Source organism: Camelus ferus, chromosome 16 (genome assembly GCF_009834535.1).
Source record: "Camelus ferus isolate YT-003-E chromosome 16, BCGSAC_Cfer_1.0, whole genome shotgun sequence".
NCBI lineage: Eukaryota > Metazoa > Chordata > Mammalia > Artiodactyla > Camelidae > Camelus > Camelus ferus.
In genome coordinates, this window is record NC_045711.1 from 50,357,646 (window position 1) to 50,382,361 (window position 24,716).

Consider the following 24,716-nt stretch of genomic DNA (forward strand, 5'->3'; position numbering starts at 1 on the left):
TATGAAAGAAACTTTTTAAAATCTATTTTTATATATGGTGACTAACATTTGTAAATCTCAGACTCCCAAATTTATCCCCTCCCACCCATATATATATATATATATATATATATATATATATATATATATATATATATATAAAAATGCTAACGAGGGCAAATTGAAAGTGAAAGTCACTCATTAACCATCTACCCATTGGCAACTACTATTAAAATTGTCATGTAGGTCCTAACAGACCTTTTTCTAGCCGTATTTTTTAGTTGATTATACTGTATAGAACTGTTTTGATCCCCAGTCTCTTTGCTAAATATTTTGAATATTTTCCATCTCAGTAGATATTCTTCTAAAATACAATTTTTTTGGTTGCTGCATAGGATTTTGTATAAATGTACTATAATTTACTTAATTTCCTATTTTGCAGCATTTAAGTTATTTTGCTGTTTTTTGCTGTTATAGATGATATCCTCTATACATCTCTGATTATTTCTTTAAAAAGTATACATATTTTTTTTCCAATTTAATGTAGCATTTTCCTATGTCATTGAAAATTCATTCTAAGTATTTTATGCTAACATGGATCTACTGTTTGTTTGTTTGTTTATTTATTTATTTATTTTGCTAGATTCAGAATCTCCAAGACTTGTTTTTAGTAAATGGATCATTATCTGTCATGGGAGATATATATATATTCTTATAATGATAATGAGCAATAAATAATCAGTAGCCGACCAACCATTATACAAGTCCAATACAATATAAACTGTCAGAAAATGAGACTAGCAAAAATTTACTAGGATGAAGTTCTTCAGCAAACATTTGGGTTTTATCTATGTGTTAGAGCTCAAGCCCACAGTAGAGCTAGGCTCAAGACTCTTAATGAGTAACGCCATACTGGGTCACATTCTGTGACTTTATACATTCCTCATCATTAAAAACAAAAACAAAGGGGAAAAAAAAACCCTGAAAGCCTAGGATAGAGACGAAGAGTGAATGGGGATGGGAGGACTATTTATTGAAGGAATAAAGAGCTCTCGATTTGCTGTGGCAAATATATATGTATTTTCCATAACCTGTGTTCTCATCTGATAATTGATTTGTATTAGTTCAGCCACTCTTGGTAGTGAAATTTGTGGTACATCAAAATGTATGTTAGTAAATTAAAATATTAAGAGAAGATAATGCTGGAGATGAAAACATTTTAATGTTGTAAAACCAAGTTTTAGTTGATGGGTAAGTTCTCCAAGTATGGTTACTTTCATTGTAGTTGCTGTTCATCATAACATGTGTAAGTTGACTATAAGCCAAAAAATGTTTTCTTACTCTTAAATAGAGTTTTAAACTTGAATTTGAACACCCTCTTACTTCTCAGCACTTAAAATAACCGAAGTTTCTCAGTGTAAGATTGGTATTATTGCGTTAGTTGTTTTTAATTGCTTGGATTCTATTCTATTATTTTTATAGCTATAATGTATTTTTAACAATGTTCTTTAAAAATTAAAAAATAAAAATTTACAGAGAGATGACAAATATCACTAAAATCATCTCCCACCATAGCACAACTTAATATGTTTATATATATATATTTTTGTCTTAGGCCAGAAGCATGCATTGTGAAATTTTCAAAGTTGTGCATAATGTATTGTTATAAATTGGAATAAATAGCCAACATTTTAAACAGTATGTGTGAACATGTTGCTAAGTCTTTCTATAGAAAAGGTTAGAATAATGTAATGAATTAGGTGCCATTATCTCTGTTTTACAAATGAGATATAGATGTACAGATACACAGATATACAGATAGGTATAGAAAGAATATATAACTTATCCAAAATTATACATGCGGTAAATTCACTAAATTCACCCTAGTCATCATCACCACCACCACCACCACCATCATCATCATTATTATTATTACTAGTAGTAAACATTTTGTCAGATTCTCTTTTTTGGGAGGTGGGTATTTTGCTCTAAAGAGCTGCCTCATTATTGGTGGCCATTGGATAGCTGTTTTTAATTATTTTGGAGTCACAAACCCCTTTGAAAATCTGATAAAATTCGTAGATTCTTTTCCTAGAAAAATTCATTATACAAAGATTTTTGCATAAATTTTCAGTCTGGGCATGTACCTCTTGAAGCCTATCTGTGGACTCTATAATAGTAGTTACCAAATTTTAATGAGTATGTAAATCATCTGGATTGTTTGTTAAAATGCAGGTTTCCTGATCTTATTGCCTAAAGCCTGGACTTGGACTTAGAATCTGTCCTTTTTACAAGCACTTCAAATGACCTGGATACCACATGTTTTAAGGACGCTGTTTACAAAACTCTACCCTGAGATTAAGAATCTTATTTCATTGCTGTTTTAGAGTAGCTATGACACAGTACATACTCTAGGTGTTTGAAATAGGTCTTTATTATCAAATGATTGTACAAATTAGAACTGTTGTTACGAACTCTGGTGACATTATTGTATACTTTTATTGTTACTACTGCCAATCTACTTTTTATCTTCAGATTTTCTATTTAGAAGAGTCCTATGTATGTCTGGAAAAATATGATTACTTAAACATTTCCCAATTACTTGAAAATAATCTGCAGAGATTATTTATTGATTTCCTTTGGTAATCACTGACTTTTTAAAAAATAACATTTTCTCTCAAATTTATTTCTTAACCCATTTTAAAAATAATTTAAAATAAAGTACTCATTAAACATTTTTCCCTAATTACATTTATTTGTAGGATGAACTTTCTGATGTTAGCCAAGGAGGATCTAAAGCTACCACTCCAGCATCAACAGCTGCTTCAGATGTGGCAGCAATTCCTACTGATACTCCCTTAAATGAAGATAATGAAGGATTTGTAAAGGCTGCAGATATCCCAGAAAAGTCAGAGATCAGCAAGCACATTGAAGTACAGGTAGCCCAAGAAACTAGAAATGTGTCAACAGGTAAGTGACCCTAGTTCTTTATTTACTGGCAAAGTATTCAATAAATCCAGATGATGTGGGTGTGAGAAGATACACGTTTGGGGTGTTGTTGCTGTAGATTTATAAAATTGTACTCAATTTTAAATTAGCTTAAAAGAGGTGATGATTAAATAAAGTTTTGGAGAGAAAAATTGGGATGGGGGGATTGGCAGGTTGGAGTGCCTGAAAGACAGAAGGACAGTCCCTGCCTTAGGTCATTAGGCTATGTTTTTAATTTCTCTGTATTCCACACCTTAAATAGAATGAAAACAGTGAGTTATGGCTGGGGATAGCCAGAAAGAAGCAAAAATGAAAACTTTCTTTGGTTATTTATTAGTTTCTTGGATTTACTATTAATTGTATATATGACATTTTATCTAAGATTATGTTTCCTAGAATCAACTCTTTAAAAAAATTTTTATGGTGAAATGATATATTTACAATCATAAAAGCAACAGGATTTTCATACGAGGGACAGTATGTGTTATGTGCATTATTTTTATGTCATTTTGTCATTTCCCAAGGCTCTGCTGAAAATGAAGAGAAGTCAGAAGTTCAGGCAATCATCGAGTCCACTCCTGAGTTGGATATGGACAAAGATCTCAGTGGATATAAAGGCTCAAGGTACTGTAAATGTTAGAAAGGACATCTTTTCCCTCTCCCAGAAGTACCCATTGTCTTCTGGTCTCTGACCAGACAAAATGCATTCAAATATTTTGCTGAAGAAATATTGATATTATATTTTGGTTTTCGAATCTTGAATCTGGATATTGTACATGCTTAAAATGTTTTATGAAATGTTACCTCTGTGGCATCAGGAACTAGGAGCATGTGGAAGGATGCGGGGGAAAAAAGATGGATAAGGAGTATTCCATACTTTCTACAACTTAGAAAACATAGAAGCAAAATTGAGAAAAGTAATAATTTGAGCAAACTTTATTCCTTTCCCCAGATCAGGAAGAAGAGAATGTCTTCCCTTCAAAACTGTAATGATCTTACTATTGGAAGAAATTAGTCTCATTCCACATGGGTAGGCTGTTTAGTGGTGAGAAGAGAATGGTTATTTGTCATCTTAATGAAGGTCATCTGAAATATATTGATGTTCAAGAATGTCACACAGGAGCTACTGCCTTTTAATTTCTAATAGACAATTTTTTTAATTAATTAACAATGACCATAAAAATATGCCATTTATTGATCACTGCTAGACATTGTGCAGTATGCAATAGTGGTTAAAAAGCATGAGCTTAGAATAAGACTATGTGCGTTCAAATCCTGACTTGGATTTGAATCTGAGGTAAGTTTCCTCATCCGTAAAAGGGAATTATAATACCTCAGATGGTTGTGAAGAATGTGTCTTAATACATGTTAAATCATTGGCAAGTGCCCGGTTCAATAAATGTTAGCTAATTTTATCACCATCATTATTTTATATATAATTTTATCTTAATTATAACCTTGTTAGGTAGCTGTCTTCACCCCTGTTGGAAGGAAGCTCAGAATTGTATGGTAACTTGTCCAAGATTACTGAACTAGCAGGAGGCGGAGCTGGGATTTAATCTAGGACTCTCTGATTTCAAAGGCCGTGTCCTGTTAAAATATTTTTCCTTAATTGTTTGTTTAATAAATTAAACAAAGCAGAGTGTAGAAAGTGAAATTTGCTTCTTATCCATTCTCTCCTAAACCTAGGAGATACAGCTACTTATTATCATTTGTGTGCTTTTATCATTCTAAACCTCTTTTTAAAAATAAAAAACACTTTTATTAGACTAATGCATGTATGCACTGTTAAGGTCAAAGGCAATACAAAATATGAAGGGCAATACTAGTCCCTTGCCCCTACCAACATGTCATTCCCACTCCCAAGAGTCAGTCTCTATCACTTCTCAGTTCTCTTTGGGTATTTATCTTCAAGTATCTAAATCACATCCTTACGCTTTTTCCCTTAGTCCCTCTCTTTCTCAGTTGGGATTTTATGAGTAAATTAAGTCCTAATGCCCTAAGGTGCTCCTTGTATATAATGAATTATCTCCACTCCTGTGCATTTAGAACAGTACTAGCTATGTACTTTCTTTGAGATAATTGAGAAAATAGTCACTCAAACCATCTTTTGTATTCTGAGGATCAAATGAGAAGCACTGGTTTAAAAACATTGCAATACTAGCTGTTGACTTTATAATGGAAGACTTTAGAGCGCTTAAACCACCGCCTTTCCTTTCATCCTCCCAATATAATTGTATCTGTTTTTGTTACATTAAGACTCATTGATTATATCATTATGATTATGTAAATACTTAACAGCCTAGCCACAGAATATACTGATTACATTTCCTTTCTTTTACAACTTTGTTTTTCTTTAATTTAGTAAAGTGTCAGGGGTTTTTTGGTTGGTTTTGTTTGTTTTGCTTAGACTTCTACATACCTATCACTAATTCATTGACGGATGCCCTACAAATCATAAACATAAACATTCTCAAAATGGCCAAACATGAAACCAGTTTCCTGGCACACTCTCTCCTGATGTCTTCTATTCCTGTTCTCCAATCTAGACTTTATGATGTTTGCGCTGGTCCTGGAATTTGCTCTCACTGTCATCCTGGGGATTCTTTTCACCTCTCTCCTCTGTTCTGTCTTCTGTTTCCTGGACACATGTCATCTTGTTTCCTGATTAATGCCTTTGTTTTGACAGAACATATTCTTTCTTTCTTGGCAAAGGCTGTGTGGGAAGTAAGTTTTTGAGAACCTGAACGTGATAAATATCATATAAAGACATGATAGTTTAGCTGGGTACAGAATTCTAGGTTGGAAAGTCTGCAGAATTGTGAAGACATTGCTTCATCATCATGTTGAGTTTGGAGTGATGCCATTTGGTTTCTTGCTTTTTTGTGTATTCTTTTTCTAAGTTTTTAGGATTTCTCTTTATCCCTGTTCTGTTTTCCTTTTTAAAAATTCGTGATGTTGTGTTTGATATAGGGATCTTCTTTTGTATCTGCATAAGTCATTTTATCTGGAAATTCATATTTCCCAGTTCTAAATTTTCTTTTTATTTCTCCATTTTGTTGTCTCTTCTTTCTCTGTGGAATACCGATTGAACATACTGAACATCCTGGACTAACCCTCATAATTCCCTGTTCCCCTTTTTTTTCCTATCTCTTCAGTTTTAGTTCTAATTTCTGGATGATTTCTTCAACTTTATCTTTCAACCCTCATTAATTTTTTTTCCCTAAAATCTTTTTATTTTTCTTGGATGATTGCTTTTTATAACATCCTATAATTCTCTTATGGATGCAACATTTGTTATTTTAAAAGAAGATTTTTTTTTTTTTTAAAGTTTTTGCTGCTGTCTACAATCCTTGTCTCCTTTTACTCTGAGTGCCCCATCATAGTCCATTTGTTTTGGGCTCTTAATTTTATGATAGAGACATTCTTCGAATACCTAGTCCTCTGTGGCTGTTTTGCTCATACTTAAATAAATGATACTGATTCTTCAGTTTTCTGCCTACAACGTTTAACCTTGGCTTTCATTGTTTTTGGAGCAATGCTGGGAGAAGGGAGGTCTCACTGTTCTGGAGGATTGGATTTAGGTCTCATACTACTTCTTGTGCTATCTTTTCATCCCATCCCTCTATCTTATAGTCCCTCTTTTACACGTCTCTCTGCAGATTTCTGATTTCTTCAATTCGTGGGCCCTTCAGGGATTCTGGCAGCATACTGACTTCCTCCTTACACACTAATGGCTTAAGTTTCAGCTTTTTCTTCTCTGTTGAATCAGTTTAATCAGTTTCTACCGTTTGCCCATCTGTTTTCCATCTTACAGAATTTTGTTCACATTTTATCTGCTTTCTTAGATCTTTTTCTATTCCCCATGTCTTTGTGGGGATATACCTTTAGAATTCCTTTGCTGTCATTTTAGTTGCATTTCTGAATAATTGGGTGAAAAATGACTATGTCCAACATGTTTAACTGGAAATCCTGTACAGATTTTTTGCTATTACTATAACATTAATATGCAAACATGTACATTTCCCCATTCTCCTCTACAACCCTGTAAAAAGGGCTTTTTTATACATACTGTATTGCAATTTGCCTTTTTTTTTTTTTCAGTTTTTAATAGACTTTATTCTTTTAGAGCAGTTTCAAGTTCACAACAGAATTGAGCAGAAAGTGCAGAGTTCACACATAGCCCTCCCTACCCACACATATATACTACCCTACCCTCAACATCCCTCATCAGTGAGGGATATTTGGTACAATCGATGAACCAACATGGGCACATTATTATCAACCAAACTCCATAGTTTACATTAGGGTTCACTATTGATGTTGTACATTCTATGGGCTTTGATAAATGCATAATGACATATAGCTACCACTGTAGTGTCATACAGAATAATTTCATTGCCTTAAAAATCCCTTATGCTCCATCTATTCATTCCTCTCTCCCTCCCTCTCCTCAAACCCTTGGAAACCAGGATCTTTTTATTGTTTCTGTAGCTTTGCCTTTTCCAGAATGTCATTTGGTTGGAATCGTATAGTTTGTAGCCTTTTCAGACTGGCTTCTGTCATTTAGTAATATGTCTTTTAAGTTTTTCTTCTATGTCTTTCATGGCTTTATAGATTTTTTTTTAACTGCACATATATTTTTTAACTTATATATATATATATATATATATATGTACTGTTCATTGTTTCTAAGAACGTTTAGAGCTTTAGCTTTTTAAACTTACATAGTTATCAAAGGTATAAAGCCAACCACAAAATAAGAATTAACTCAAAAAGATACATACACCCTGCTATTAACAGCAACGTTATTTATAATTACCAAGATATGGAAGCAACCTAAGTGCACATCAATAGTTGAATAGGTAATGGAGATGCAGCATGTGTGTGTGTGTATAAATATATATATATATAAATAAATGGTATACAAGTCACCCATTAAAAGAAGGATATTTTGCCATTTGTAGCCCTTCATCTTTTTTTTTTTTTTTTTTTTTTACTTCAAAACCTAGAATTTTATAACTGGCAGAGACATTTCCATTACATCAAAAACAACAAAATACCGAGAAATAAACTTAGCCAAGGAGGTTACCTATACTCTGAAAACCAAAATGACACAAAGAAGTGGAAAGATTTCTTGTGCTCTTGGATTGGAAGAATCAACACTATCAAAATGGCTACACTACCCAAAGCAATCCACAGACCCAACGCAACCCCTATCAAAATACTCGCGACATTCTTCCCAGAACTAGAACAAGCAATTCCAAAATTTATAAGAAGCCACAAAAGACCCCAAACAGCCAAAGCAATCTTTTGTAGGTCTCTCTCTCTTTTCTCTTTCTTCATTTTGTTCTCTTTTCTTATGGTTTGATGACTAGAGAAGGTTCTTTAGCATTTGTTGTAAAGCTGGTTTGGTGGTGCTGAAATCTTTTTAGCTTTTGTTTATCTGTGAAGCTTTTGATTTCTCCATCAAGTCTGAATGAGAGCCTTGCTGGATAGAGTATTCTTGGTTGTAAGTTTCCCCCTTGCATCACTTTAAATATATCGTGCCACTCCCTTCTGGCCTGTAGAGTTTGTGCTGAAAAATCAGCTGATAACCTTTTAGGAGTTCCCTTGTATGTTATTTGTTGCTTTTCTCTTGCTAATTTTAATATTTTCTCCTTATCCTTAGTTTTTGTCTGTTTGATGTCTATGTATCTTGGTGTGTTCCTCTTTGGGTTGATTCTGTGTGGTACTCTCTGCTCTTCCAGGACTTGGGTGACTGTTTCCTTTCCCAAGTTGGGGAAGTTTTCAGTTATTATCTCTCCAAAAATGTTCCCAGGTCTTTTCTCTCTCTCTCTTCTCTTTATGGGGCCCCTATAATGTGAATATAAGAGTGCTTCATGTTGTCCCAGCGTTCTCTTAAACTATCCTCATTCCTTTTTATTTTTTATGTTCTGAAGTAGTGATTTCCACTAATCTGTCTTCTAGTTCACTGATCTGTTCTGCTTCATTTATTCTTCATTCCTTCCAGTATATTGTTCATTTCAGTGATTTTATTCTTCAGCTCTGTTTGGGTATTTATATTTTCCATCTTTTTGCTGAAAACTTCACTCTATGCATGTATACTCTTCTTGAGTTCTCTAAACATCTTCACCATCATTACTTAAAAGTCTTTCTCAGGTAAATTTCCTATCTCCTCATCACTTATTTCTTCTGGGATTTTATTTTGTGCCTTGGCCTGGGAGATATTCCTTTGCCACCTCATATCGTCTATCTATCTCTGTGTTTGTAGATTCCTTCCACAGGTTTTGGGATTGTTGTTTTCTTACTTCTAGTATCTGTCCCTGGTGGATGAGGTTGGACTAAAGGCTTATGCAGGTTTCCTGGCAGGAGGAGCCAGTGCCTGCCCACTGCTGGATGAAGCTTGGTCCTGGACCTCTGGTGGGTAGGAGGCCTTTGTGGCTTAGGAAGTCTGATGATGGGTGGTGCTGTGTTCCCACCCTGTATGTTGTTTGGCCTGAGGCTTCCCTGCTGCCTGTTGGGTGGGGCTAGGTCTTTGTGCTCATGATCCAATCAAGATGTCAGCCTCCCGGAAAGCTCATGTAGATTAACACTCCTAGAATGTCCGCCACCAGCTTTTATGTCCCTTGAGTGAGCCGCAGCCATCCCCCACACCCCCAGGAGACCCTCCAAATCCAGCAGGCTGGTCTGGCGCAGGTTCCTATGAAATCACTGCCTCTGTGCTTGGACCTGGTGCATGTGAGTTTCCGTGTACGCTTCTCAAGTGAATGGAGTCTCTGTTTCCTCCAGTCCTGTGGAGCTCCTGGAGCCAAGCCTTCAAAACCAGATATCCTGGTGTTCCCTTCTCTTCCCAATGCTAGAACCCGGTCTGGGGAGACTGATGTAGGGATTAGAGCTCTCACTCCTGTGGGAGGGCCTCTGCAACTTAACTATTCTTCAGCTTGTGGGTTGCCCACCCGGGGGGTATGGGGCCCAATTATATCCCGAGCACGCCCCTCCTACTGTCCTGCTGTGGTTCCCTTTTTATGTTTCCAGTTGCAGAAGATCTTTTCTGCTAGGTTCCAGTCTTTTTTTTTTGATGGTTGTTTGGCATTCAGTTGTGGTTTTGTTGTAGTTGCAAGGAGCGGCAAGCTCCTGGGCCTACCACTCCGCCATCTTGACCAGAGCTCTGCAACTTGCCTTTTAAAATGCACTTGTTTGTTTGTTTGGAAAGCTCTATTTTAATATTTTTAACTATAAAATTAAAATTTTAAACTTTTATTTATATCCATAACTTATTTCTTCTGCACCTTATTAATGATCACTTAGGGCGTTTCAACTTTTTGCTACTGTAAAAATACTGCTCTGACCATCATTTTACATACATAATTGCCTTCTTGTGACAGGATTTTTGTAGGGATTTTTTGGACATCAAATTCTTGGGTCAAGTAGGTATTTGCATATTAAATTTTAATAGATACCATGCCAATTTATACAGAGACAGTACACACACACACACACACACACACACACACACACACACACACACACACACACACAGTTAAGATTATGGATTCTGAAGCCTGGCTGCCTGGGTTTGAATTCTGCCTCTTTCACTCATTTGCAGGATGATCTTAGCAAATTCATCAGCCTTTTTAGTTTCCTCTTCTATAAAATTGGGATAATAGCAGCAACTGCTTTTTAGAGTGGGTATGAACGTTTTGTTTTATAAGGTAATCTGTGAAAGCACTTAGACTGCCTGATACAGTGCAGAGTTATGCTTTCTGTTAGCTGCCATTTATTCTTTGTGTTTGCTAGGATCTCACCACAAAAACATTCTGTAATTTCTTCACTTCTCTCTATGGAGTTTAATGGAAATTTCTTAGGAACCCTCTGAGAAATCTTGTTAAATAAGAATTTATATTAAATTTCAGGTAAAAAAATTCCTATGTAACTTAGCCTTTTGTATTCATTTTGCACTGATAAAAACGTCTTTGTTATAATTGTTGATTTGGTTTTGTTGTTTTTGTTGCATAGCACTCCCACCAAAGGCATAGAGAATAAAGCTTTTGATCGCAATACAGAATCTCTCTTTGAAGAACTGTCTTCAGCTGGTTCAGGCCTAATTGGAGATGTGGATGAAGGAGCAGATTTACTAGGTATGATAGTTCATCTGAAGTAGAATCATATTGTTTTAAAGAGAGGTTTTTTTTAAAATGATCTAATTGAAGATTTCTTTACAATGTCTCTGACTGCCCAGTGGTGCAGAGTTACTGCACTTTTAAGTAATTAATAGAAACGTGTTCTTTGAGATCATGAAAGTTTTAAATGAAAGTATTTTCACATATGAGTGTGCCTAAAATTGAATTGCATTTTAATTTGTATTTTGAATTCATGTAACACAATTTATTGAATCCCTGTATTCTGAGAACAGTATTACACATGAGAAACACAATGATAACATAGAAAACAAACTTATGGGGGGTAGGGTATAGCTTAGTGGTAGAATGCATGCTTAGCATTCACGAGGCCCTGGATTCAATCCCCAGTATCTCCATTTAAAGAAGTAAATAAGTAAACCTTAACCACCTCCCCCAACAAATAAAAAATTAAATAAATTGATTTTAAAAAACAACAAAGATTGATAAAAGCAAGAATAAACAAGGGACCTAATGAAACATACAAGCTTCTGCACAGCAAAGGAAACCATAAGTAAAACAAAACGACAGCCTACAGAAAGGGAGAAAATTTTTGCAAATGAAACCGACAAAGGCTTGATCTCCAGAATATATAAGCAGCTCATACGACTTAATAAGAAAAAACAGACCCAATCCAAAAATGGGCAGAAGACCTAAACAAACAATTCTCCAAGGAAGACATACAAATGATCAATAGACACGTGAAAAAATGCTCTGTGTCACTAATTATCAGAGAAATGCAAATCAAAACTACAATGAGGTATCACCTCACACCAGTCAGAATGGCCATCATTCAAAAGTCCACAAATGACAAATACTGGAGAGGCTGTGGAGAAAAGGGTACCCTCCTACACTGCTGGTGGGAATGCAGTTTGGTGCAGCCACTGTGGAAAACAGTATGGAGATTCCTCAAAAGACTAGGAATAGACTTACCATATGACCCAGGAATCCCACTCTTGGGCATATATCCAGAAGGAACCCTATTTCAGGATGACACCTGCACCCCAATGTTCATAGCAGCCCTATTGACAATAGCCAAGACATGGAAATAGCCTAAATGTCCGTCAACGGATGACTGGATAAAGAAGAAGTGGTATATTTATACAATGGAATACTACTCAGCCATAAAAACCGACAACATAACGCCATTTGCAGCAACAAGGGTGTCCCCGAAGAATGTCATTCTAAGTGAAGTAAGCCAGAAAGAGAAAGAAAAATACCATATGAGATCGCTCATATGTGGAATCTTTAAAAAATGAAAAAAACAAAACATAAATACAAAGCAGAAACAGACTCAGACATAGAGTACAAACTTGTGGTTGCCAAGGGGGAGGAGGTTGGGAAGGGACAGACTGGGAGTTCAAAATTTGTAGATACTGACAGGCATATGTAGAATAGATAAACAAGATTATACTGTATAGCACAGGGAAGTACATACAAGATCTTGTAGTAGCTCACAGTGGAAAAAAAATGTGACAATGAATATATGTTTGTTCATGTATAACTGAAAAATTGTGCTCTACACTGGAATTTGACACAACATTGTAAAATGACTATAACTAAATAAAAAATGTTGAAAAAATACATTTACTTACATCCATTATATATATTCACACACATATGTATATATATGTTGTACATTAAAACAAATAAATAATAAAAGTAAATAAAATTCATGTGTTAAGAAAAACCCCAACAACAAAGATTGAAAATGTTTTACAAAAGGAAAGGAAGGGGAAAAAAAATAAACTTACGGTTACCAGGGGGAAAAGTGGTGGAAAGGGATACAAATTGAGAGTTCAAGATTTGTAGATATTACCTACTATATATAAAATATATAAACAATAAGTTTATACTGTATAGCACAGGGAACTATATTCGATATCTTGTAGTAGCTTATGGTGAAAAAGAATATGAAAATGAATATATGTATATTCATGTGTGACTGAAGCATTGTGCTATACACCAGAAATTGACACAACATTGTAAAACTGACTATACCTCAATAAAAAAATAGATTAAAAAAATCTGCGGATACTAACTACTGAATATAAAATATATAAACAACAAATTTATACTGTTTAGCACAGGGAATTATATTCAGTATCTTGTAACATATAGTGAAAAGAATATGAAAACAAGTAGGTGTGTATATGTTTGACTGAAACATTGTGCTGTACACCAGAAATTGACACAATATTGTAAACTGACTATACTTCAGTTAAAAACAATAAAAAATTTTTTAAAGTTACAATTATATGATTAAAAAAAAGAAACAGTGATTTTATATATATGTGTGTATGTGTGTGTACGTAAATGTATAGGTATGGATTGATGGATTGCTACTTCATGGCTTAAATACATTTCATTAAATTCTTTTGACCTTACATAAGAAATTACAACACTTGATTTTTCTGAGATTTCATAGAACATTCTATGTTAACTCTTTGAGAAATGTAATCATTTTAGAGTTTGTGTTGTTGAAGAATACCTGGTTTGAAACAAATACTGCATTTACCCTTCCACTATTTATCTGGTGACCTTTGTCAAATAGTTTAACCTCTCTTGGCCTTAGTTTCTTTGTGTATAAAAAGAAAGAGTTCAGGGATTGGACACTGCAGCTTATGGACCAAATCCAGCTCACTTCCAATGTGTACAAATAAAGTTTAACTGGGACACAGCCACACTCATTTGTTTATATATTGTCTATAGTTACTTTTACACCACAACAGCAGAGTTAAGTTATCTGCACGGAGATCATGTAGTTTACAAAGCCTAAAATATTCACCATCTGGCCCTTTACAGAAAAAGTTTGCTCTTGCTCTAGGTGGTCTCTGAAGTTCCTTTCAACAATAATTACATGAATCTGACTTATGTCAGTTGCTTTGGTGTGCCTTTCTTACAACTTAAAACCTTATAGAAATTGAAAAGTTCATAGTATTAAATAATCTATGCCTTTGAAATAGATTCTGGTTTCCAAGCCTTTTTTGTATCTCTTACTGTAATTATCATACAGACTACACTGTGCTCAAAAGGTGCTGTTTGTCAGTTCTTGTGAATATAGAGAGGTGTTGCTTGCATTCATTTATGATAAATTTATTGATTACCAGTTATGTCTTTGACAGAAGTATTTTTTGAAGGAAATACAAGTTCTGTGTAAATAGAGCTCAAACTCTTAATCTAAAGTAAGAGAGATTGAAAGTATATAAATAAAATTATTCTGAGTTAGACATAGACTCCCACCATTAAAGTCTAAATAAAACATTGGAAGCAATTGAATTAGTTTGCATTTCTCAAGAAAGGCTAAAAGATCTTAAGGAACACTCCATTTTTACATTTAAATTTATATTCTAGCTTTGTTAACATTAAATTATGCATGAAAAGTTCCCTTAAAGATTTGCCAGACTCCCTGGCAAAACTGAGAGGCAAATGCAAAAAAATGTTAGAAATAAGTGAAGGGAGAAAACTTAGAGCCAAGAATATTCTATCCAGCAAGGCTCTCATTCAGATTTGATGGAGAAAGCAAAAGTTTCACAAGTAAATAAAAGCTAAAAGAATTCAGCACCTCCAGATCAGCTTTACAACAAATGTTAAAGGAACTTCTCTAGTCATCAAAGCACAAGAAAAGAGAACAAAAAGAAGAAAGGGGGTAGGGGGCAAGATCTACAAAAACAAACTCAAAACAATTAACAAAAGGCAGTAAGAGCACATCTATCAATAATTACCTTAAATGTAAATGGATTAAATGCCCCAGCCAAAAGACACAGACTGGCTGAATGGGTAAAAAAAGCAAGACCCATATATATGCTGTCTACAAGAGACCCACTTCAGAGCTAGAGACACATGCAGGTTGAAAGTAAGGGGATGGAAAAAGATATTCCATGCAAATGGATATCAAAAGAAAGCTGGAGTAGCAATACTTATATCAGACAAAATAGATTGTAAAATAAAGACTGTTTAAAGAGCCAAAGAAGGACACTACATAATGCTTCAGGGATTAATCCAAGACGATAATGTAACAATTGTAAATATATATGCACCCAACATAGAAGCACCTCAATATGTAAGGTAATTGTTAACAGACGTAAAAAGAGAAATAGACAATAACTGTAATAGTGGGGGACCTTAACACCCCACTTACATCAATGGACAGATCATCCACACTGAAAATCAATAAGGAAATACAGGCCCTAAATAACACATTACACCAGATGGACCTAATTGCTATCTATAGAGCATTCCATCCGAAAACAACAGAGTATACATTCTTCTCAGGTGCACATGGAACATTCTCCAGAACTGACCACATGCTGGCCCACATAGCTAGCCTCAGGAATTTAAGAAAATTGGAATCATACCAAGGATCTTTTCCAACCACAATGCTATAAGGTTAGAAATCAACTACAAGAAAAAAAACCGCAAACATGTGAAGGCTAAACAGTATGCTACTAAACAACCAGTGGATCATGGAAGAAATCAAAGAGGAGATAAAAAAAGTACTTTGAGACAAATGAAAATGAAAGCACAATGATCCAAAACTTCTGGGACGCAGCAAAAGCAGTTCTCAGAGGGAAGTTTATAGCAATACAAGCCTACCTCAGGAAACAAGAACAATCTCAAGTAAACAGCCTAACCTTACACCTAAAGCAGCTGGAGGAAGAAGAACAAACAAACCCCAAAGTTAGTAGAAGAAAAGAAATCATAAAAATTAGAGCAGAAATAAATGAAATAGAGACTAACAAACAATAGAAAAGATCAGTGAAACTAAAGGCTGATTCTTTGAAAAGATAAAGAAAATTGATAAGCCTTTGGTCAGACTCATCAATAAAAAAAGGGAGAGGGCCCAAATGAATAAAATCAGAGATGAAAAAGGAGAAGTTACAACTGACACCACAGAAATACAAGGAATCATAAGAGGATATTATGAGCAAATACACACCAACAAAAAGGACAATGTAGAAGAAATGGACAATTTCTTAGAAAGATACAATTTGCCAAGACTAAACCAGGAAGAAATGGACTATATGAATAGACCAATTACCAGTACTGAAATTTAATCAGTAACTAAAACCCTCCCAACAAACAGAAGTCCAGGACCAAGATGGCTTTACAGGTGAATTCTACCAAACATTTAGAGAAGAGTTAACACCTATCCTTATGAAACTATTCCAGAAAAATTGCAGACGAAGGAACACTTCCAAACTCATTCTATGAGGCCATCATCATGCTGATACCAAAACCAGACAAAGATATCACCAAAAGGAAAATTATAGGCCAATATCACTTATGAACATGGATGCAAAAATCTGCAACAAAATACTAGCAAATTGATTCCAACAATGCATTAAAAGGATTATACAGCATGATCAAGTAGAATTTATCCCAGGTATGCAGGGATTTTTCAGTATCCACAAATCAGTAAACATGATACACCAATATTAAGAAACTGAAGAATGAAAACCATATGATAATTTCAATAGATGCAGAGAAAGCTTTTTATAAAATTCAACATCCATTTATGATCAAAACTCTCCAGAAAGTGGGCATAGATGCAACATACCTCAACATAATAAAGGCTATATATGACAAACCCACAGCTACCATCATATTTAACGGGGAAAAGCTGAAAGCGTTTCCTCTAAGATCAGGAACAAGACAAGGATGCCCACTCTCACCACTTTTATTCAACATAATTTTTGAAGTCTTAGCCATCACAATCAGAGAAGAAAAAGAAATAAAAGGAGTCCAAATTGGAAACGAAGAAGTAAAACTGTCACTGTTTCCAGATGACATAGAAAACCTTGAAGAAGTGAGCAGAAAACTACTAGAACTCATCAATGAATTTGGTAAAGTTGCAGAATACAAAATTAATATATAGGAATCAGTTGCATTTCTATACACTAACAATGAAATAGCAGAAAGGAAAATTAAGGAAATAATACCATTTAGCATTGCACCAAAAAGAATAAAATACCTAGGTACAAACCTACCCAAGGAGGCATAAGACCTATGTACTGAAAACTATTAAGACACTGATGAAGGAAATTGAAGATGACATAAACAAATGGAAAGATACACTGTTCTTGGATTGGAATAATCAGTACTGTTAAAATGGCCATACCACCCAAGGCAATTTACAGATTCAGTACAGTCCCTATCAAATTGCCAGTGACATTCTTCACAGAGCTGGAATAAAAATGTTAAAATTTGTATGGAAACACAGAAGAACCCAAATAGCCAAAACAATCTTGAAAAAGAAGAATGGAGCTAGGGGAATTACACTCCCTGACTTCAGACTATACTACAAAGCTGCAGTAATCAAAACAGTATGGTAATGCCACAAAAACAGACTCATATATCAATGTAACAGGATAAAAAGTCCAGAAATAAACCCACGCACTTATGGTCAATTAATCTACGCCAAAGGAGGCAAGAATATACAGTGGATAAAAGACAGTCTTTTCAATAAGTGGTGCTGGAAAAACTGAACAGCTACCTGTAAAAGATTGAAATTAGAACATTTTCTAACACCATATACAAAAGTAAACTCAAAATGGATTAAAGACCTACATTTAAGATGAGATACTATTAAACTTCTAGAGGAAAACATAGGCAGAACACTCGCAGTTTTTGAACCAGCTCCTGGAGTAATGAAAATAAAAGCAAAAATAAACAAATGGGATCTAATTAAACTGAAAAGCTTTTGTACAGCTAAGGATATCATCAACAAAACGAAAAGGTAGCCTACAGAATGTGAGAAAATATTTGCAAATGATGCAACTGACAAGGGACTAATTTCTAAAACATACAAATGGCTCATACACCTTAATATCAAAAAAACAAGCAACCCAGTCCAAAAAGAGACATAAGAGCTAAACAAGCATTTCTCCAATGAAGACATACAATTGGCCAATAGGCACATGAAAAAATGCTCATCATTGCTAACTGCCAGAGAAATGCAGATCAAAACTACAGTGAGGTATCACCCTACACCAGCCAGAATGGCCATCGTTGAAACATCTACAAAGGAGAGATGCTGGAGAGGATGTGGAGAAAAGGGAGCCCTCCTACACTATTAGTTGGAGTGTAGATTGGTGCAGCCATAATGGAGGACAGTACGGAGGTTCCTTAAAAAACCAAAAATAGACTTACCATGTATTCCAGCAATCCCACTCTAGGACATATACCTGGAGAGTAATATAATTCAAAAAGATGCATGCACCCCAGTGTTCATAGCAGTACTATTTACAATAGCCAAGACATGGAAACAACCAAATGTCCATCAACACATGACTGGATAAAGAAGTGGCACATATATACAAAGGGACACTACTCAGCCATAAAAAAGAATAATACCATTTGCAGCGACATGAATAGACCTGAAGATCATCATTCTAAGCGATGTGGGCTTCAGAGAGAAAGAAAAATGCCGTATGATATCACTTATAAGTGGAATCTAAAAAAAGATGATAAAAAGTAAGGACACAAATGAACTACTTATTATTTATAACTTAGATGATTGATTTCTTGAATATGTGTAAGCACATTTGACTGTCCTTTATAATTGGATTACCACATTCTGCTGATTCTTATTTTGTGGTTGGGTTTATTGCTTTGACAACTATGTAAGTTTAAAAAGCTAAAGCTCTAATCTGTTCTTAGAAACAATGATCAGTATATATATGTAAACTAAAACAAAATGTGCAGTATATTGTATATATGTATTTACATGCAATATAATGTATATGTGCAGTCAGACTGTAATAATTATACCTAATAAAACTGAAACTGGGGAAAAAAAGAAAAAGAATTTTCAAATGTTTAAACTTATATTCAAATTTATATACAGTAAAATTCACTCTTTTGGTGAATTCTTGGTTTTGACAAATGCATAGTTGTTTAACACCAGCAGAAACAATATACATCATCCCCCCAAAATTCCTGCATGCATTCCCTTTGTATTTAACTAGAATGAAGTGCTTTTTAAATTTAGTTTGTATACTCTGCTGCCTTATCCAATATTGAATAATACCATTATTGATGTTGTTGGCCCCAAACTTTTTTGTAAAGCGTTAAGAAGCCACTTAGTACTTAGAAATCATTGTGTTCATTTAAATCAAATATTTTCTGAAAGCGTCCATTCTTTAAGTCAGAAAATTAAGCATAATAAATAGGTTAAAAGCAAAATTCTGATACTCTGGCTTCCTTTCCACTTTGAAAATAAGAAATAGATTGTAAACTACTGTCTTTTCCCTATTGCAGATATTGATACATTTATCTCTAGAATGTTCCATATTAGATTTTAATATATTACATTAAGTATAGAGATTTATGCCTACATGAATATTTCTTGGTCAAAGATAATAGATGAAATCTCCAGGCATATAGTTGTCCCTTGGCTTCTCTTCTGTTCAGTTCACTGATAGCAATTGAGGTACAATACTCAAGAAATGGAAAGTAGTTAAACTAGCAAAATTGTTCCCCAACGTTCCTTAACTGATCTTTGGTTGATAAATAAGTACATAGTCCATTTCTATAAATTACTATATATTTTTCTAATGCTATGTTGTTGTAAAACTATTCTCTTGTTTTTGCAGTCGTACGTATACTCAGTATTTAGATTACTTTTTTTCCAGTTTTAATAATTTAAAAGAGATAACCCCCCACAGCTTGTCCTTTAACTTGATCAGCATCTAATCCCTTGACTTTCTTGTTTTCAGTGATCTTTTTCTTTCTCTTGATTAAATTCTGTATTTTCAACTTCACTATTTTTACTAACTTCTTCCTGTTACCATTTAAATATGTTCAGGTCACTTCCATTTAAAAAAAAAACACTTCCCACCTCTGACCCCGTATCTTTAGTACCTTCCCACTGTATATCACTCATTCTCCTCCCATTTCTAGTCATACTTTTATGCGGCAGTATCAACGAAGTAGTTGTCTGTTGTGTGCCTAGCACTATTTAGATACTTGTGATACACCAGTAGGAAAAAGACTTCTTAAGTGTGGTTGCGTTTAACTAGCAGGATTTCCACTGTCCCACTTGCACCTCTGCAGACTGCAGTCTGGCATTCTGCCCCGCACTAACCTTCCCTGAAGCAACCTTCTTATTTGCTATATCCAGAAGTTCTGCTCACTTATCTCACGTGACTTTTCAAATATCATTTGTCTTTAAAACTATCTTTGCTGGGTTTCTGTGACTTCCCTGTATTCTTTCCTGCCTCTGACTATTCCTCTTTAGTCTTCTTTGCAAGATCTGCTTTCTCTGGCTTATCTTTCAGATTTCCCTAGTTCAGGCCTTCTCCCATGTTTGGGAAATCTTAGCTCTTGTTCTTTGTTGTTTTCATGGCTAATTGCCCCAAAGATTTTTATCTCCATCCAAGACTTTTTTTCTAGATCCCCAGACTTCCAGACAGCCCACTAGACACCTCTAAGATGATTTGAAGAGCTTCATAGTTCATATACCTAAAGCTCAGTTTATCAACATCTATGTTGTCCTGTCTTCCAAGGCTGTTCTTTACACCAACACATAATAATTCAATGAATGACCTCACCATCAGCTCAGTTCTGCTGCTTTAATCTCTCCTCACAACCAGTCATGAAGGATTGTTTGCTTCTTTGCTTTAAAAAAAAAAAAACAACTATGTATCTCTGTTATCCCATTCTTGTCTTTGATTAAGTGGCACATCCTCTCCTAGGAATTCTGCCTTGATCCCCTAGTTAAAGCTCAGTTGTCTAGAAATATATTCCCATGGCACTGCACCTTATTAGGCCACTCTTCATACTTCACTGTAATTTTTAATGTACCTGTCTCCTTGTAAGCTCAATGTGGTGAAGATAACTATGACTTTTGCTAATTGTGGAGTCTTTGGCACTTAGCACAGCAACTAAGTGAATGGATTGCTCTAACAGTTTTGTTTCACCTCTAAATCTATGCTTCTTTATCTTTTGGAATTAAAACTCCTTTATAGGAGAATTTGTAAGAGACTAGTGTACTTTTGAAAAAACATACCTACAGAAATAGATTAAATTGTGCATACTTTCTCAAGGAATTAACAGATAATTCAGAAGCCCATTTATGGGACCTAGCTTGAGAATCATTGCTAAAATGCAAATGAGATGCCTATTACTTTAAAAACTATCAGACAGGTTTTTGCTCATTAGACCTAAGTTTATCCTTAGTTGAATCTTGAATCGGAGCAGGGCCACTTCATATTATGTTTTTCTTAACAGTTACCAGTTTTTATTGACACATTTCAAAGTGAAAATTTGAGGCAGTCCTATTGATCACGTTACATTTATACACTAGATTTTAAGAGAACTCCTCACTGGGAATGTGTAAACTTAAGAAACTACATTATAGGATATAATTTCCATAGAGTACATATTTCAACATTTTTTTCCTGTTTATAATATACTGTATTGTGTTTGGTTTCTTTATATCTTTTCAATTTTATTGGCTTCTCTCTCTCATTTTGAAGTAAATGAGTGTAGATCTTGCTTTCTGAAAACAATCTAATTGAGATTCTCATTCATGTTTTCTCTTGGGCTGCTTACCCAGGGGAATATTCTGGTGTGTATGCTTTTAAATACTTTATTATTACTGCCTTTTAAAGCTAGGTGTTCTTGGCCGCTGTTCTCATTTAATGCTTTCTCATTATTTTTTTCTGCTCAATTATTATTATTATTATTTTGCCCTGCACATATTTTCAGCTTTTATGCATATGTGCCTATGTGCTTGAGAGTTTAGCAAACATAGTCGTTATATAAACTTTCTTTCAGCCAACCTCAACCCTGTTTCCTCTGACTCTATAGCTTTATTGAAAAGTTAACACTAATATTTAAATAAAGTATTTCACGTATCTTGCCAAAATTCTTTTTTGAATTGAAATTTGGAAATTTTTTCAGTTTGTCTTTATTTTCAGTTTTTAGAGAATACATAGATAGATGATTAAATAAGCTACTGTCTCTAATATCTATTCTTCATGGTAGAAGTACCCTGTTCTTTGAGAATATTTGAGATAATTACAATTTATAATATATAAAATATGAGTCCGTATGTGAGCATTGAATTTTTAGCATTCCTAGGTTGGTTTTGGTTTAAATTATCTTTAAGTCATCTGAAATATTATCTCTTTTTGAAAATAAGTGGACATGGTAACTTCTTTATCTTATGTTGTTTTCTTTTGAAATATTTTCTTCCCTTCTTAGGGGTGTGTTTTATGTATTACTTCTTCCATTGTATGTGATTTTCCAACATTAACCTACCTTATAGGACTCATTAAATTATTAGGTACAGTTCTATAAATTAACAACTAAACAGAGGTGGCACTTTGAAGAAACCTTATAGTATTGATCTGGGATTTTTTACTCTATATTCGATTTTATTTTGACAAAGTATTGGTAAAGCATTTGTTAAGGTATAACTTACCAGAGCATCCTTATGAATGAAAGACATCATCTTAATTTCTGTCTTTTGCACATCATTATGCCTTAAATCATAACATTGTGATTTCAGATGTTTTTCATATCATGCATAAAACTTACAGATTAATGATCAATTTTCGTGCTGTTTTTTATATAAAACATTTCTTGTTCTTTGTTTTTGCTTTACATGGAATGCATGGGCTTTAAGACCATAATTTCTTTGGTAAGGTTTCATCTGCATTGGAGTTCAGTCTTTCTTATTTCTGCCTGTTCTCTGTTAAGACCTAGTTTTTAGGCAAAGGCCTACCATATCAGATGTGATTTGGAAACAGTTTTTGATCTATATTAATGCTATTCTTTTTTCCCCATAAATACTGCTGCTTTTTAAAATATTTGGCAGAAAAGTCTTTATTCCTTTGAAATACTGTCTATGAGAAACAAAATACAGACTAACAGTTATAAAGAATTGGCTACAAAATCTTTAGCTTTGTTTTTGGTAGATAATTATAATTTTATAGTCCGTACAATTAGATATGTCAAATGAAATTATAGACAAAATGAGATTATTAAAGGACAGGTAAAATTTATAAAATTAAGTTTGTGACTATAGCTTACTGTAAGTTTATATGATTTTGATAAATTTATTTTCAAACTTTTTAATCTTTTATCTTTGATAGGAATGGGTCGTGAAGTTGAGAATCTTATATTAGAAAATACACAACTATTGGAAACCAAGTAAGTATTTACAAAATTTTAACAGGGAACAGATACTGAATTTTCTTCTCATCAAATCAGTGGCACTTCTTTAATTTAATACAGCACAAATGCAGTCTCACTACCCCATCTCCTTCCCCTTCTCTGCGTATGGGCTTGTATGTGCACACTGTACACAAATAGTTAATGGGACCTTATCTCACTGATAGGTATGTTTCATTGCTCTGTTTTTTTCAGAAACAGATTTTGATCTCCTTTTTACCCTACAAGTATTCATGCCTTTCTCTTAATCTTCTGGTTGTGTCCTTTGTGGTTTTTGCTCCCTCCTCTGGGATTTCTGTTTTCTTATCTCTCCTCTTGGGGCTTCTGTTATTTCTGTATAAATGTTTTGATCTATACCAGTCTTCCTCTTCAGCACTGTCCTCCACAGTTGCAGGGTCTCAGGTGCAACTTGTGACGTCTTAGGCTCTCAAACACTCTGGAGTTTTGTTTAAGTGTGATGGGGACTGAGCCATGTGGAAGAGCAGATCAGGCCCCTTTGTTAATTTGCTGTGTCAGAGCAACTTTGGAACTTCTGTATATATCCAAAACAGAAGGCAGCTGTAATGAGGTCCTGTGCCCACTATACCCAGAAGGAACTAGATCTTGATTTTTTGTTTTCAAGTTTAGGCTTTTTTCTGATTAATTATTAAATGTAGAATCAAGAATTAATTTTACTTTATTGATTAGATAATATTTTTTAGAGCTTATTAACAACACTACCCTTATACTATTTGTTAAAGCTTTAATCTTACTTAATTCTGACTTTTTTTATAATTAGGTGATCTGCCTTGCTTTATACATTTATTCTTTGTTTGATAAGTGGGAGGTGTAAAAACTTAGACCATTGCTTTGTGGATTTTTTTCTTTTTTACCTTTATCTACAAACAGCATCAGGTAGAATACCTTTAAAATATTTGATTATTATTTAGCTTTATGATTGTATAGTTCACTTTAGTCTACAAGAGAAGTAATCTGTGAGTTAGAATATTTTTTTGTAATGGTGCACTTGAACTATGTGTTTCTTAGAAATGCATTGAATGTAGTGAAGAATGATTTGATAGCAAAAGTGGATGAACTGACCTGTGAAAAAGATGTGCTGCAAGGGGAGCTGGAGGCTGTGAAACAAGCCAAAATGAAGCTAGAGGAAAAGAACAAAGAATTGGAGGAAGAGCTTAGGAAGTAAGTTTCCACTATGTTGTTCTAAACCAAGCAGTCTTTTCCAGCATGCCACAGCAGTTAGAGGTGTAACCCTGAGACTGATGCCTGTAGTCCTCTCAAGTCACAAAGGGCACAGAGCTGCCTAGGGTAGGGTGAACTGCTTGGCTGACTGCCTCCGCTGTGAGCAGACCCTTCCATTTATTGAATATTATAATTTTTTGTGGATGT

General features: G+C 34.4%; 1 protein-coding gene across 2 annotated transcripts in view; it reads left to right on the forward strand.

Moving 5' to 3' along the window:
• The window catches only part of SPAG9 (sperm associated antigen 9), a 76,092-nt gene that overhangs the window by 19,051 nt on the left and 32,325 nt on the right, over positions 1-24,716 (forward strand). For both annotated transcript variants that reach the window (XM_006176972.3, XM_006176973.3), the window contains exons 3-7: positions 2,742-2,949; positions 3,492-3,591; positions 10,987-11,108; positions 23,252-23,309; positions 24,357-24,509. In XM_006176972.3, coding sequence (XP_006177034.1) covers positions 2,742-2,949; positions 3,492-3,591; positions 10,987-11,108; positions 23,252-23,309; positions 24,357-24,509 — 641 coding nt within the window. The remainder of the gene's footprint in view (positions 1-2,741; positions 2,950-3,491; positions 3,592-10,986; positions 11,109-23,251; positions 23,310-24,356; positions 24,510-24,716) is intronic.